Source organism: Drosophila persimilis, unplaced genomic scaffold, assembly GCF_003286085.1.
Source record: "Drosophila persimilis strain 14011-0111.01,24,50 unplaced genomic scaffold, DperRS2 tig00001355-arrow-arrow-pilon, whole genome shotgun sequence".
NCBI classification, from domain to species: Eukaryota; Metazoa; Arthropoda; class Insecta; order Diptera; family Drosophilidae; genus Drosophila; species Drosophila persimilis.
The window spans coordinates 221,250-237,751 of NW_020825472.1; the positions used below are offsets into that span (position 1 = coordinate 221,250).

General features: G+C 44.5%; 1 protein-coding gene across 1 annotated transcript; it reads right to left on the minus strand.

The window, feature by feature from the left end:
* Positions 1 to 14,716: 14,716 nt before the first annotated feature.
* Positions 14,717 to 15,708, minus strand: LOC6604225 (DC-STAMP domain-containing protein 2). Its single transcript, XM_002029110.1, has 4 exons — positions 15,194 to 15,708; positions 15,064 to 15,138; positions 14,867 to 15,004; positions 14,717 to 14,810 (listed from the first exon to the last, which is right to left on the minus strand). Exons 1-4 carry the CDS (start codon positions 15,706 to 15,708, stop codon positions 14,717 to 14,719), a joined length of 822 nt encoding a protein of 273 aa, XP_002029146.1.
* Between the last annotated feature and the right edge of the window lie 794 nt (positions 15,709 to 16,502).

Consider the following 16,502-nt stretch of genomic DNA (forward strand, 5'->3'; position numbering starts at 1 on the left):
AAAAATAAAGAGACAATATTATTGGAAAAACATGACTAAACATGTAAAAGAGTACATAAATAAATGTCCAAAATGCCTGACGTCAAAAACGACGAAACACACCAGATGACCTATGATACTAACCGAAACACCACAATATGCTTTTGACGGAGTGATAGTAGACACAATTGGTCCACTACCACGTTCAGAAAATGGAAATGAATATTGCGTATTTGACAAAGTATTTAGTAGCAATTCCAGTTGCAAACAAAAGTGTAACAACTGTCGCAAAAGCCATAATCGAATATCTGAAGTACGGTCCAATGAAGACGATCATTACGGACATGGGAATAGAATACAAAAATTCCATTATAACTGACTTGTGCAAATATTTAAATATAGACAACATAACGTCTACAGCACACCACCACCAGACATTAGGTACCGTTGAAAGAAGTCATAGGACATTCGATGAGTCATTCGTTCATATATATCAGTAGATAAAACTGACTGGGAATATTTCGTGTATTGTTTTAACACAACACCATCAGTAACTCATAATTATTGTCCATATAAACTATTATTTGGAAGGAAAAATAACTTACCAATACAATTTAAAAGCGTAGATATCATAGAGCCTATATATAATATAGAAGATTATTCTAAAGAAGTCAAGTTTATACTAGAAAACTTTTAGAAAAACATAAAATTAATCAAAAAGAAATAATTGATAAGAAAGTATCAGAATTTAAAATAGAAATAGGAGACCAGGTTTACTTAAAAAACGAGGGGGAACGTTGTGAGTTCCGATACTAAGTCAGTATGGCTCTCCTCCGGCAGACGCCGCAAATATTAAACGACACGACAAAGAGTGCGTGCGAGAGAGACAGAAAATCAGGCTGAGCGTGACGTCGGGCGTTGCGTAGCCACTGCAAATTAATTTGTTCCTTTTCGCTATAAAAATTATCTGATCTGATCCAGATTCAGCAATCTGATAGATGTGGTCATTATCTATGATTTTCTTGAATCTGCAATATTGTAGATGCAACAGATTTTCGTCCTTTGTGTGGGCGGAAGAGGGTGGGGCGAAATTTTGAAATATTCTTGTAGCAGTGACATATCACACAAGTCTGGATCCAAAACATCGTTGCTCTAGCTCTTATAGTCTTTGAGCACGAGGCGCTGAAGGGGACGGACAGACGGACGGACGGACAGACGGACAGACAGACAGGGCTCAATAGACTCGGCTATTGATGCTGATCAAGAATATATATACGTTATGGGGTCGGAAACGATTCCTTTTGGACGTTACACACATCCACTTTTACCACAAATCTAATATACCCCAATACTCATTTTGAGTATCGTGTATAAAAATGAAACAGGTCATAAATTAGAACCCTCTGAAATAGGACCTTTTGAGGTCGTTGGTATAGAAAAAAATTATAACATAATTATAAAGAACGAGGGGGAACGTTGTGAGTTGAGGCGGACACCGCAACTCTACAGTTATACCCGATACTTAGTCAGTATGGCTCTCCACCGGCAGACGCCGCGAATATTAAACGACACGACAAAGAGTGCGTGCGAGAGAGACAGAAAATCAGTCCGAGCGTGAGGTCGGGCGCTGCGTAGCCACTGCAAATTGATTTGTTCCTTTTGGCTATAAAAATTATGTGATCTGATCCAGATTCAGCAATCTGATAGATAGGCCATTATTTATGATTCTGCGTTTTTAGTTTTCTCGAATCTGCAATATTGTGGAAGCAACAGATTTTCGTCCCTTGTGTGGGCGGAAGGGGCTGGGGCAAAATTTTGAGATATACGTTTTATAGTGAGATCTAACAGGAGTAGGGATACCAAATTCGGTTGCTCTATAGTCTCTGAGATTTTTGGATGCCCCAGATTTTTGTCTTTTGCGGGGGCCGATGGGGGTGTGGCGAAATTTTGAGATCAAATGGTCAAGGTTCGATATCACAGGAGTGTGGATACCAAATTTGGTTGCTCTGGTTCTTATGGGTTCTGAGATCCTTGATCCCATATTTTGTAATTGGCAAAACCGACCATGAAACCTGTGTGTTAGAGAGAGACAGAGCTAGAAAGCATGAAATTTACTCTTTTACTCTTTTGCACTCTAGAACATATAGTCATCCTCTACGATTCTGCGTTTTCAGTTTTCTTGTATCTTTGAAATTGTGGATGCCACAGATTTTCGCCCTTTGTAGAGGCGGAAGTGGGCGGGGCAAAGTTTTGAAACATTCTTGTATCAGTGACATATCACAGAAGTCCGGATATAAAATTTCGTTACTCTAGCTCTTATAGTCTTTGAGTACTAGGCGCTGATAGACGGACGGACGGACTCGCCTATTGATTCTGATCAAGAATATATATACTTTATGGGGTCGGAAACGATTCCTTCTGGACGTTACACACATCCACTTTTACCACAAATCTAATATACCCCAATACTCATTTTGAGTATCGGATATAACAAGTGGAGTTAAAATTCATTTCTCCCAGGGCTCCATCGTTTGGCGGCCTCTGGGAAGCAGCGGAAAAATCATCAAAAAAGGTGTTGATAACAACCCTCAACACAGCCTCATTGACATTTGAATGTTGAATTTTATGCCTCGGCATAAATAAAACGTACCTGAAGAATCATTAGTTTTGGTAAAGGAAGACAACCTTCCAGTAATGAAGTAGCCAATGGGTCGCATCATTAAGACATATCCTGGACAGGACAACACAATGGTACACAATGCGCAAACAAGCCTGGAATATTCAACACTTTCAACATGTGTATAACGAGCTACAAACAGGAAGCGTTTTAATGATAGATAGCCGCTGGATATCATAGGAAATGTAGCAAGCAGTTTTTTTTGGTGTTCTCGAAGCAAAATACGCTGAGGAGATGACTCAAGTAATTGAGAAAGTGAAAGCCAATGAAGACTTTCTACTACATCTACTCCAAAACCAAACATCAATTGTCGACGTAGTCAGAAAAGACAAAGTATCAACTGATAATCGCCTAAAAATTTTGGAATAGCATATAGCTACTATTAACCGAGAAAGAGGGTCAATCACAGCGATCATCTGACTCAAGCGCACTTAGGACTAATAGCACAATTATCCCTGCTCACAACAAGTCTCCAACGAATGCAGTCCGACATATCTGATGTTCTAATCGCTATTCATCATCGGAGAATAAGCCCCACGCTGGTGTCTCCCGAGCAACTAAGAGACCAACTAGACCAGATACGGGATCATTTGCCGCAAGAGCAAATGCTGCCGGTCACAACGAAAGAAGTGATTCAACTATACAGAATCATGCGAGCCGAAGGAACCCCGACTGCAAAACACGTCATCTTCAAGTTGACGCTACCTCTGGTCTCAACAGCTCAGCTCGAAGTCTTCACCATCATCCCAATTCCGTTTTGGGATTCAACAAGTTGGAGGTCAAATACCTCAAAACCACCATAGTAACTGTGAACATCCACCGAGACCAGTTCATGGGCACTACCCAAGAAGAATTCCGACGTTGTCTTAAAGTACACAACGAGGAGTTCATCTGCTTTGACCATCAGACGATCTTCAGTGTGGACAATCGCTGTGAGTTTCAACTGTTTAACAATAAAACAGAAACACAGTGTCAGGTAACACACACAAAGGCTGACATGGTGTGGCTAAAAACTCAGCATCCAAATAAATGGATCTTCGCAACGCATTCCACAACTAAACTTCAAGCTGTATGCAACGGAGTTTCGTCAACCACAACACTGGAAGGAACTGGTCTACTCTCCATGTCCCCTGGATGCACTGCTCGCAATACTGAAGTAAGCATCAGCACCTTCAATACCACAATCAGCGAAGTAAAATCGACCTACACTCGGTTTGGTGACGTGAGCCCACCGAAGACATGACCCTCGCCACCAATATGTCAACTGAAGAATCAGACATCAGACTATCATCAAGAACTTGATGATCTACGCCAGCAACTATCAGCCATCAATCATCACGAGCTACCACACCATCTCACCACCGTGCAGCACCATCAACTCGTTGCCTACGCAGCCCTAGCAATATCAATTCTATTGATCATTGCCTACATTTTCCGGAAAAAGTATCAACTATGGAAACCAAGGCCATCAAATCCCGATCCAGCCATGTCATCACCCCCTATCCTCTCGCACGCCGATTTGCCGTCGACTTGAACGATGGTTGAACACCGTTTCAACGGCCGGGAGAATATTCAGTTGCAGTGTCGGGTCAAGCAGCTTAAATATTTTAAATTATTGCCAGTGGTGCGGCCCAAAGGAAATGCATTTTGGTGTTGTCGTTTCCAATGCCCCCACTACAAAGATCATTTGCTACCGCATATGCGCATGCAGCGGTCGCAATCTCTCGGACTCGGCTTTACAGCATCCCCGAGCAGCTCTAACGCTCTCGGGCTATCATACGCTTTCGCTCGCGTCTAAGCTTGCTGCATAGGGCCCGGCAGATTGGCCCGTCAGCCCTTAGATTAACATCCTCGCATCAATAGTTCGCCCAATCATTGCCATATGTACATACGCGATAAGTTGGTTTACATATACAAATAAATTGTGAATTATAAACAGCCTCTCGACTTTCATTAACTTCAAATTGCAACAGTTATTAAAAACGCTTAATAGCTTAACATTTGGTGACCCCGACGTGATTGTGCAATAAATAATCCATCAGTGCAATCACAAACTAATATAGCATTCAAAGATCTAAACTAATTGCCATCTCAACCAGTGTCATCGACCACATAAGTTATCCATACATATATACACCGGCCTCCCTTGCATATTCGGTAGTGCACGTAGCTGTTGGCTTGCGCTTCCCTTTTCGGTCATCTTCCCGCAAGAAAAGTTTCTTACACCGGTCGCCTTTGTATATACAGTTCGTACATAGCTGTTCGCTTGCTGGGCTCGGTTCTTGTCGATCGTGTTACTCTTTGCGATCACCTTCCCGCTAGTGACTTTGGTCTTTCGGCTAACGCTGCCGCTACCATGGAAATTAATGCAGCTAACGAAATTCCAATGACAGGTGACCAAAACAGGGTGTCTTTTTTGAAGCTTAAGTCAACGGAATTATGCGAGAAAATGAAAAGGTTAGCTACCGCTTGGCAGAATGAGTCGTTTGACTGTGACTACTACATGCTCGTGGTAAAGCAAGAGCAAGTCGAGAAGTTGATCGGCAAATTTGAGACGTTTCAAGGCGAGCTTGAGGAATTGGATCGAAGCGAAATACACAGTGGTTTGTGTGACATTTTTGAGTCACTGCAAGCTCGCTGAAGGCGGCGATTATGAGGGAAATGGCTAAGAGTAGCGGCCGCATGCCGTTTCATTCTACCTTGGCTGGAGGAAACACTACGGTTGAGTTTGCCGGCTCGCAATTTCTACCTCACCGTAGACAAGTACCATCCCTACCTCCTATACAATTGCCGACGTTTTGCGGCGGGTATGCGAACTGGACGGACTTTTATTCAATGTTTGCCACCATCATCGACAGCCATCCGGACTTAACAAACATAGAAAAGCTCCAGCATTTGCGTTCCTGTCTGCGGGATTCGGCATTGGAGACATCTCAGATGGCAATTATGCTGTGGCATTAGATTTGTTGGAAAACAGATTCAATAATCGGCGATTGGTTTTTCAGGCACACATCAATAAGATCTTGGCGCTTCAGGCTGTGGAACCTGGGTCAGTGGTCATACTTCGGGAGCTTTCAGACAAATTCAATTCACATATGCGCGAGCTCCAGGGTTTGGGCACCACTGAACAGATCGCAGGATGCATCATCGTGCAGGAGCTTCTCCGAAAACTGGATCCAGCGAGCCAAGAGAAGTGGGAGGAACGATTCAACGACCCCGCATTCGCCAACTTAATTCCGTCGTGGGAATCTATGGCCTCGTTCTTGGAGCAGCGATGCAGATCATGGGAGACGATGGACTTTTCTATGGCAAGCTATGCGTTGAGCAATCAGGTGGGCAGAAGTAGAAAGCATAATAATTCTAGGTCCACATTGGTTACAACGAACCAAACCGTAGCACGCTGCGCGCTGTGCAACGATGGTACTCACGAGGTCCAACACTGTCAGAAGTTTAAAGCGCTGTCCCCCACAAATCGCCATAAAGAAGCCAAGCGGCTTTCGTTATGTATAAATTGTCTCAGAACAGGGCATCGATTACTTCAGTGCACCTCGAGCAACTGTCGTACCTGCGGGGGTAGACACCATACCCTCCTTCATTTTGGTAGCCCTGAAGGTACCGCAGTCCAAGGGAAATCAGCGCCGTATGAGACAGACTCGAACTGGGTTTCTGGATGTCCGGAAACAATTTGTGGCTCTCAACGAGAATTTTCTTGCCCTTGAATCACAGTTTCTTGGGCTCAAACTCTTGAGCGAATCGCCTAGACGGAAAATTCCGCATAATGATACCAATCTCTTGCAACCTAATCCGATTGGTACGCCTGCCTCCCACCTTCATCTAACGGCAGCATTTCCGTGTAGTCATGTCACGCCGTTGTCTGTAAATCCGCCAACGGCGGCTCCAGAGTTCTTTACACCGAGCAATGTGGCCGTCACTTCTAACGCGGTGAGTGCTCCTAGTGCGGGTGTGCTGGTTGCTGACGACGTCTTGCCAATTCCTGCTCCAATTCCTGCTCCAATTCCTGCCCCAATTCCTACTCCGATTCCTGCTACAACCATTGCTGCCAATTCCTCTGCCCTTGGACCGAGATCTCTTTTAGGAGTGGCTCCACCATCTCGATCTCGCTCGGGACTTCAACTTAGAGCAGTGGTCCCTCGGAAAGCAATATTTGTTTCTCGTCTTATTCCTGAGGCTACAACAGAGGATGTTAAACAACATCTTTCCTCTAAACTTAACACTTCGCCTGTTGATATAGTTGTGACTAAATTTACATTTAAACATAAGCGCAACATATCATCATTTAAAATTCTTCTCCCTGATTCTTTACTATCCCGTTCTCTAGAACCGTCAATATGGCCTGAGCATACAATTGTGCATGAGTTCCTTCTCAAAGATTCGAACTCGAATCCAAGAATTACCGAACATGCTCCAAAAAACTGATGTACTATTTTCCATGCACTATCAGAACGTTCGCAGTTTGCTGGGAAAATTGCGTCAAATTTATACTAATAGCGCGTCCTTTGATTTCGATGCCATCGCGTTTACCGAAACCTGGCTTAACTCCTCTGTCAATGATCATGAAATTTTCATTGATAGTTACACTATTTATAGAATGGACCGCCCATCTTTTGCAGGTGGGGTTCTGATTGCAGTTAAATCTGTTTTCTCATCTGAGTTATTCCCATTTAATAACATTCACGGAATTGAATTTGTTGCAGTCAAAGTTCGTGTTGGCTCCGCATTTTTCTATTTAACCTGCTCTTACATTCCTCCCAGGTCTGATGCTGAGCTTTACTTACAACACCTCTCAGCAATTAATATTGTTGTTTCTGCATTAGGGTGCAATGATCGAATTATTGTCATGGGGGACTTTAACTTCCCATTTCTTTCTTGGCTGTCTTGTGATGATGCTAACCTGTTGTTTCCCAATTGCCATAACGACTTTATGAATGGGCTAACGGATATTTCCCTTGTCCAAATTAATGCCGTTAAAAACATTAGGGACAGACTTCTTGACCTCGTTTTTGTTAACGATGGTTCTCTTGCTACGGTATCCTGAGCAAGCCCAATATCTCTCCCTGAAGATCCTCACCATCCAACTTTGTTGATATCACTGGAGTGTACTCAATCTGGAGGTGCTGACAGTTCCATGGCTCCTTGTCACATAAAGTGTTTTCGCAAAACAAACTTTATCGATTTAGATCTACATCTCTCGCGTGTTGATTGGTCGTTTCTTTATTCATTACCGAACATAGATGCAACTGTTAACTCGTTTTATAGTTCTATTTACTCCGCCCTAAATATGTTTGTTCCAGATATCACTGTACCTGTATCGTCCAAGCCTCCCTGGTTCTCCAAGTATTTGTCATACTTAAAAAATAATAAATCCCGGCCTTAGCTCTATACTCCTCCGCTCGCTCTCTATTCCTTGCCGTCAATAGTCAGTGTTATAATCATTACCTTTCACAATGTAGTAGAAACTTTCGTAGTGATCCTAAAAAATTCTATTCGTTCGTTAACTCTAAGCGCAAGTCAAACGGTTTTCCTCCGTCCCTTCATTACCAGAACAAAACAGAAGCTTCTGCTGTTGGTATTGCAAATTTATTCGCTAACTTTTTTCAAACAACGTACTCGTCTCATATCTACAACGCATCCACTCCGTATCCGTACCAGCTACCTCAAGCTAACAGCATTTTTCTGCCCTTTTTCGAGGAAAGCGTTGTTCTGGAAGGTTTGTCATCTATGGACATGTCGTTTTCTGCGGGTCCAGATTAGGTACCAAGTTGCATCTTAAAACACTGTGCCCAGTCCCTTTGCAAACCCTTGACCTTTCTCTTCAACCTCTCCTTGGAACAGTCTTGTCTCCCAGTAATTTGGAATGAGTCCTATATCATTCCGCTTCACAAAAAAGGTTCAAGATCAAACATTGAAAACTATCGTGGTATCGCAAAGCTTTCCGCCATCCCGAAGCTTCTTGAGTTCCTGGTCACCCGGCAACTGCAACATCTTTGTTGCAGCTTGATATCTCCGTCGCAACACGGTTTTTTCAGACATCGTTCAACATCGACTAACCTTCTTGAGTTTTCTAACCTAATCCACCCTGGTTTTCAAATTGGTTTGCAGACGGATGTAGTTTTTACTGACTTCAGCAAGGCATTCGATTCTGTGAACCATGCTCTGCTTATTCACAAGCTCTCTCTATTAGGGTTCCCAACGAATCTTCTAGATTGGATTTTGTCCTATCTCTCTAACCGTACTCAACGTGTTTTGTTTTCTAACGTGTTGTCAAATACTGTAAATGTTACTTCAGGTGTGCCACAGGGAAGTCATCTGGGCCCGCTTCTGTTCATTTTATTTGTGAATGACCTTCCTCAAGTTATAACATACTCTACTACACTAATGTATGCTGATGATGTCAAAATCTGTCTTTCTCACTCTGATTGGTATTTGCACACACGCCTTCAACTTGATCTAAGTGAACTACTATTGTGGTGTTCAACTAATCATCTTTTTCTGAACCTTTCCAAATGCAAACTTATGACATTTTACCGTTGCGCTCCTCATTTTGTCCCATATGTTCTAGGAAATCATGTCCTTGAGCGAATTTCGAGTTCAAATGACCTCGGAGTCCTTTTTGATCATAAGATGTGTTTTAACACCCATATAGCGGCAACTGTAAATAAAGCTAAGGGTGTTTTAGCGTTCATCAAGCGTTGGTCCAAGGAGTTTGACGACCCGTACGTTACGAAACAACTGTACATCTCGTTAGTACGTCCTATATTGGAGTATTGTTCTTGTGTGTGGAGCCCGCAGTATAAAGTACAGCAGGCTGTTATTGAATCCGTGCAAAAGCAATTTTTAAATTTTGCCCTTCGGAACTTTAACTGGGACTCAGGTAGAATCTTGCCACCCTACCGGTCTAGGCTAAATCTTATTGACCTGCCGTCGTTGCACCATCGCAGAACATGCAATGGCGTAATGTTCGTGCACAAGCTCCTTCTTGGGACTGTTGACTCCCAAACTCTCTTGGGTCAGATTGACTTGGCCGTTCCATCTAGACCTACCCGTACTTTTAGGCCTATCCGTCTACCCATATGTAGGTCTAATTATGCTGATCATGAACCTTTTAGGGTTTTATGCCATAATTATAACTCCCTCTGTCAAACCCTATCCCCTGAACTGTCTCTTAAACTAATTGCATGAAATATTTATAATCATTTAAATTTAGCTAACTTTTAACTTATCTTTTTCCGCCTTTAGTAACTAAGTATCATTATTAACAGATAATTGTTAATTTAATAAATAAATACTCCATCTCAGTCTGCGCTGTCTGAGTCTACGCCGTCTGAGCATACCACTGAGCCCTCTACTTCAGCGTCGTCCTCGTCTGCCCTTATTGCCCAAGATCTCAGGAATGGTGTTGTTCTACTTGCCACGGCCACGGTCTTAGTCAAAAATCGTTCCGGAGTTTTAGTTCCCTGCCGAGCGTTGCTGGATTCCGGCTCCCAGTTGCATCTAATAACTTCTCGTTTCGCGAATCAGCTTCAGCTTCGAAAAATGAAATCATCGACTGCAGTCTCGGGAATAGGCGACTCTAGCTTCGTCAGGGATGGATTTTTGGTCAACGTTAGCCTGCACTCTCGCTCATCGGATTACTCAACTCTCATCACTGCCATTGTAGCCTCTAGCATTCCATCTAACATACCACTAGCTGATCCGGAGTTTTATAAGCCGCAGCGCGTCGATCTGCTAATTGGCGCAAGTCTGGTTTTCGAGCTCCTGTGTGTTGGTCAGGTCAAGCTACTGCCAGGATTGCCTTCAATTCAGAAGACGCGCTTGGGATGGGTCGTGTCTGGAAGTTGTTCACGTTTAAAAGGTTCCTCGTTGATGGTCTCTCGCGCTCGGGCCGTAGCTGCTGAGGATAATAGTACAGAAGATCGGCTTGAGGTGCTTCTTCGGAGGTTTTGGGAGGTAGAAAATTGCATCGAACCAATAATAAAGTCTACCAAAGAAGAGCTAGATTGTGAAGCACACTTTGTGCAGCATTTCCGTCGACTACATAAAGGCGATTATTGTGTTCGGCTGCCAGCAAAATATAATTTGGATCTCCTTGGAGAATCTTACAATCAAGCGCTTCGTAGATTCCTGACCCTTGAGAGAAAGTTAGATCGTCGCCCTGATGTTAAATCTCAGTATGCAGCATTTATAAAGGAGTACCTTGATTTAGGCCATATGTCTCAGGTTCCTACCCAGTCAATTAGCAACTGCCGATATTTTTTGCCTCACCATTGCGTCATGAAGGAAGATAGTTCTACGACCAAGCTTCGCGTCGTTTTTGATGGATCCGCTTCAACCTCATCTGGATATTCCCTGAACGACGTTTTAATGGCTGGTCCCGTAATCCAACCCAAACTGTTTCATATTCTTGCTCGATTTCTGTCATACGCCGTTGCGATAACGGGAGATATATGTAAGATGTATCGTTGTGTAAGAGTCTCGACCGAGGATAGCAACTTGCAGTGTATTCTGTGGAGAAACTCCAGGGAAGAAGACTTGCGTGTGTTTCAATTGGACACCGTTACTTATGGAACGAAGCCTGCTTCCTATATATCTGTGGGAGCGATGCATCAGTTGGCAATGGACGAGCAGATGGCGTTTCCAGGGCTACTAGGGTGTACTCGTTACAGTTAAGGGACGCTCTATGATCGATGTGATACTGTGTAGGGCCATTTCGGTGGATCTTCCCTTCCGATAGGAATGCTAGGAGTCTGAGATTAGACTAGGCGGAATATTCACCGTCAGATGCATCCCCAAAAGCCGTTCCATCTTCTTCTGAAGGAAAGACGGGTCTGAAATTTTTGGGGGCAGTGTGCGAGGTCTTGCCTGCCTTGGGAATGATGACGACTTTGTTATGAAGCCAGGTTTCCGAAATATATCCATGGGAGAAGATTTCTTCGTATACCTTTTTTTAGCCATTAGTGGCTTTTTGTCCAGCGTGAATCAGTTAGGCAGGGATGATGCCATTTGGTCCCGCAGACTTGTATGGTTTGAAGCTTTTGATTGCCCAGGAAATGTTCTCCTGGCTTAGCAGGTTCATGATATCACTTGAGGCAACGGAAGGAGCCGCGATGTAGTGTGGTCTGTTTTCATCGCAGCCGTAAAGTGGGTGTTAAGGAGAAGATTGATCGACTCATTTCTGGACGTTGTCCACGATTGGTCGGCATTCTTCAGGAAGCCCAGAGTGGGTGTAGTCTTTGAAAGAAATTTGCGCAAGCGCGAGGCTTCTGAGTTATTCTCAATGTCGCTACAGAACTTACGCCATGAGGCGCGTTTGGCTTTTCTCAGTTCTTTATTATAAGTTGACAGACTGCCCTTATATTCGTAAAGAACGACATGCGGGTTTTTATGAGACAGACTCATACTGAATTCGCTGCGCTCAACTCCGGATACAAAATGCTACAGGATAAGTTTCTTGTGTTGGAGTCTCATTTCAAAAATCTAAAAATTTTGACTGAGTCGCCAAAGCGAAAGAAGGTTACCAATTATTTGCCAATCTCTAATCCGGTCGTTTCTCTTCCAGTCCCGGGATCACCTGCACCGCAATCTCGATCACCGTCACTTATAAATTCTGACGCCATGGACCTTTGTTATAATGGTTACATTGCGCCGACTACGACGGTGGCCTCATCTGCAGTCTCTCCTGCAGTCGCACCTGCCGCCACTCCCGCGCCCGTGTCTGACCAGGACGTCGGTCCGAATGTCATCGAGGAAGCCATCGCAATCGCTTCCGTGGTCCAACTTAAAGCCGCTAACGCTGCCGTCCGGAGGGATGTTGAGGCTCCCCAACTAACACCTCTACGTCCACTGCTCCCGTCTCAAAAAATAATTCTGTGACCCCCCTATCTGTTCTTACTGCGGTTGCTCCTTCAAAACCTATTTTCGTCTCTCGACTCATGGCATCGGCTACGGAGGTCATGGTCCGAAACTTTATATTGTCTAAACTCAACATAGATAGTTCTGCGGGTCTCGTAGTTACCAGTGGTGCCAGTGGTGCGGAAATGCATTTTGTTGTTGTCATTTCCAATGCCCCCACTGTAAAGTTCATTTGCTACCGCATATGCACATGCAGCGGAATTCTTTCGTCTCTTAATATCGCAATCTCTCGTACTCGGCTTAACAGCGGCCCGAGCAGCTCTAACGCTCTCGGGCTATCCTACTCTCTCGCTCGCGTCTAAGCTTGCTGCATAGGGCCCGGCAATTTGGCCCGTCAGCCGTTGCATTGTCAGTCTTGAGCTAATCGTCGCAGCTATTAGATTAACATCCTCGCATCAATCGTTCGCCCAATCATCCTCATATTTACATACGCGATAAGTTGTACATATGCAGTACAGCATATGCAGTACGCAGCATATAAGTACATATGCAAATAAATTGTGAATTATATATAACCTCTCGACTTTCATTAACTTCAAAAATTGCAACAGTTATTAAAAACGCTTAATAGCTTAACAATCTCCATGCTAGGGATCTCCGGGGGCTCCAGTTCTGGCTCGACCTTCGGTTGCATGCCCTTAGAGTCGGACTTGTACGAGGTAGTCTTCTTGTAGCCGTAGTCCAGTGCCCTCCGTGACGTGCAGAAGTCTAGCCGACTCCTCGTTCACGACGAGGATGATTTGGCGCCTCTGTCCGTTGCTCTCCTCTACCTTGGCCACCTTCTAATCGTCTGTGGGAAGGTGGGGGTTGCAGACCTGCAGAATCCGGAGAATCTTATCCGGTTCTGCAGGCTTCGCCGAGACCCACGCTCTGACCCTCGGCTTGCTGGGGATGTCCTTCCACTTCACGGCCTCCAGCTTGGCTCCTGGGTAGACCTCCTTGAGCGATGCTACCGGCTGTGTAAGACTGCAATTAGGGTTTTTCCTCTCGCCACCTCGGCAAACGAGCTCAGTGTTTTCGTCCTCTTGGCCGGTTGGAATTGCGTGGTGGTGTCCTCCGCCTCCCTCCGTTGCCGCTTGCTTGGGGCCTTGGCTGCGGCCTTGCCAGCTTTGGATGGCTGGTAGTCGGGCAGGACCGTCTTGGCCCATCGCCGCGATTCGATTCCCTGGGCCCTCCGACGTGGATTGGCCCGATTGCATTTTCGGTCCTCTCCTCGCAGCGCCTGCTGCCTCGAGACGGTGGACCGACTTAGTCTCCTTAGACTTAGACGTCGTTTTGGGCACTGGTTTCCCAGATGCGTTATTATAGGGATGGTCAGTTCCCTCCAGCAATTTAGGAGGAGTGCCGAGCTCCTTTGCGGTGTTTTTTGTATGTATAGTAAAGTTTGGCATAGTTGGTCCCACGAGTAGGCGTTAGTCGCCCGGGGCATAGCCCGCGTGCCCCGGGAAGCCTTATTAAAACTGGAGGTCGGAAGGTATCCAGAGTCCGCATATAAACGACCGAGCACCCCCTCTGCCATTCATCTCTCGGCATATGACAGTGTCACCTTGGATTGGAGTTATTTCACTGAGAGTTATCTTCTCATCGCCCGACTATAGTTAGCCAGCATCCTGGCAGACACATGACCGTACCAGGACCTGTTCCAGCCGCCCTCGCGGAGAGAGTATAGTCGCACTTCCGCCGGCGTGTACAGTTACGGTGGGTGCCGGTTGGCTCGTGCCAATTAGTGCTAATTTTTCTCGAATATTAATCTAACAGATATCCTTCCTGCATGCTCGCGTAACAGCCTTCTGCTGGTTTCAGACGGGAAACTTGACGGTGCAGTAATTACATTGCCTCCTGCAAGATGCAAGAGTAATCTTATAGTAGATAATTATTTTTACTGAACTGAAAATATGTTTCGTAGAAATAATATACACTGCAGATAGTTGCACATAGTCACAGAGTATATATGTATTCAACGAAACCCAATTGCCTTTCCTTTCTGTGACGACTGAAAGGAGTTAAACTGGAACATACACCTCGTCGTTGGATAATTGATTCTCGATCCGGCCCCCTACACTCAATCACTTTTCAGTTTAAACGACTGAGGAAGAAAGTGATAAATCAGCTATTTTCTTTAGATTTTCTTTAAATATTGATTCTTTTCTTGCGATATCCATTGCAATCCAACCTAGCTTGCTTCTGCGTAAACGATTGTGCATCAGGATCATCAGATGAGTCCCTGCAGTGCCAATAAAGTGGTTTACAGATCCCAATTACACCAAAAAATAAACTCACTGAACTACAGAGAAATCACTTAAATCGCCATAATCTATTGGGCGATGACACAGGCAGCATTTGTTGTTGGATTCGCTGAAACACCTCGGGCAGAAGACACCTTTGCGTCCTAGTGAGTCGCAATTTATGCGGGTGGAACTGGAGGACAGAATGAAAGTCTGAACAATAGCAGAACAAAATATTGACGAATTACCTACGAGCTTAAGGACTTGGCGCAAATGATGCAGATATCACTACTCATGGCACCAACCAGACAGGCACAACAGCAGCATCTAATGGCGAAAGTTTCAATTAAATATGTGGAAATGTCTGCTCCGCGAATCTCACCGATTCAGATTGCCCCTGAACGAGCTGATGTGCCCTTTTCGATCCTGGTACATTAAGGCAGCGCGGATCTGGCGACGGGCCAACTTGAATACGCTTATTTGCTCAGTCAAGATCTTGTTGTGCAGATACATGGCCCTCTCATGGTCTCGCTCCGGGTAGAAGCAACGCATAATCACATGACGTAGGCGCAGGAAATACGGCTCCGTCAGCAGGACCAGCCAGGCGAATAGACAGAGTCCCAATATCTCAGCATATCTGTAATGGTTCGGTTCTACAGGCTGAGGCAAACATTCACTCGTTTCCAAGACGGTTTTCTGAGTGAGGGGCCGAAACCCCTTGGATATCCCTCGCATTATTTCAACCAAAAACCCTCCACCTTTGATCTTCAGATCTGTATAGGCAGGCACTTCTAGTCCGGACTTCTGATGGCCATAGTACGACATGGTGGCCAGCATCCAGAAGAGGCTATAATCCAAAAAGCAAATGGAAAACAATTGCAGGGAGGTAAAAATCATGAAAAAGGAACTCTGGCGGGTCAAGCAGCTTAAAGAGATCTATCGATATCTATCGTTGCTGATGGTCGCGTCTTTACTTCGCTCCGCCTAATAGTTATTTTTTTCCGTGATTTAAGGAGACGTGATTTATAAAACGTTTATTGTGTTTGTAATTAATCGAGCATTCTGTTTGCTACATGTGCATAACCAGTACTCCTGTTTTCGTGTAGTTATTCCCAAATTTTTAATCCAATTTGTGTTTTCTTTCCTACCCCGTCATTCTTAGTCACCGGCAGCTGCATTGTTGTTGACATATGTATTGTCGATGCACTCTATCTGAGCCGCTCTCTCTTCTTATCTACATTTTAATCTTCTCCGCATAAATACTAACACAGTCGTATTGCGTTTGCCGCCTCCCTCTCCGCGTCGGACGCTTTGTGTTTTTCGTGTTCGTTTTGTGTTTGTGATTTTGCGACGGCCAAATCGTTGTTCGTTGTTGTTGCTGTATTGATCTACGTAATTGTTTGTGCTACTTGATCATTATTAGTTTCGACTTAAAGTCATCGCTCAAGCATTTTCCTCGAATAATCTCACCTTTCTCATATTTATTTTCCTCATCTTTTCATAATGAGTATTTGTTGTGCTAAACGCTGCCGCTCAGCTGCCACACGGCAAACATTCACCTTCTGCTGTTTGTGTGATAACATGGCACACATTGTTTGCGCCGACTTTGGGCAAATTGGAGGACGCGTAGTCGACCTCATAAAGACTCGCTGCGGTAAAGAACGACATGCGGGTTTTTATGAGTCAGACTC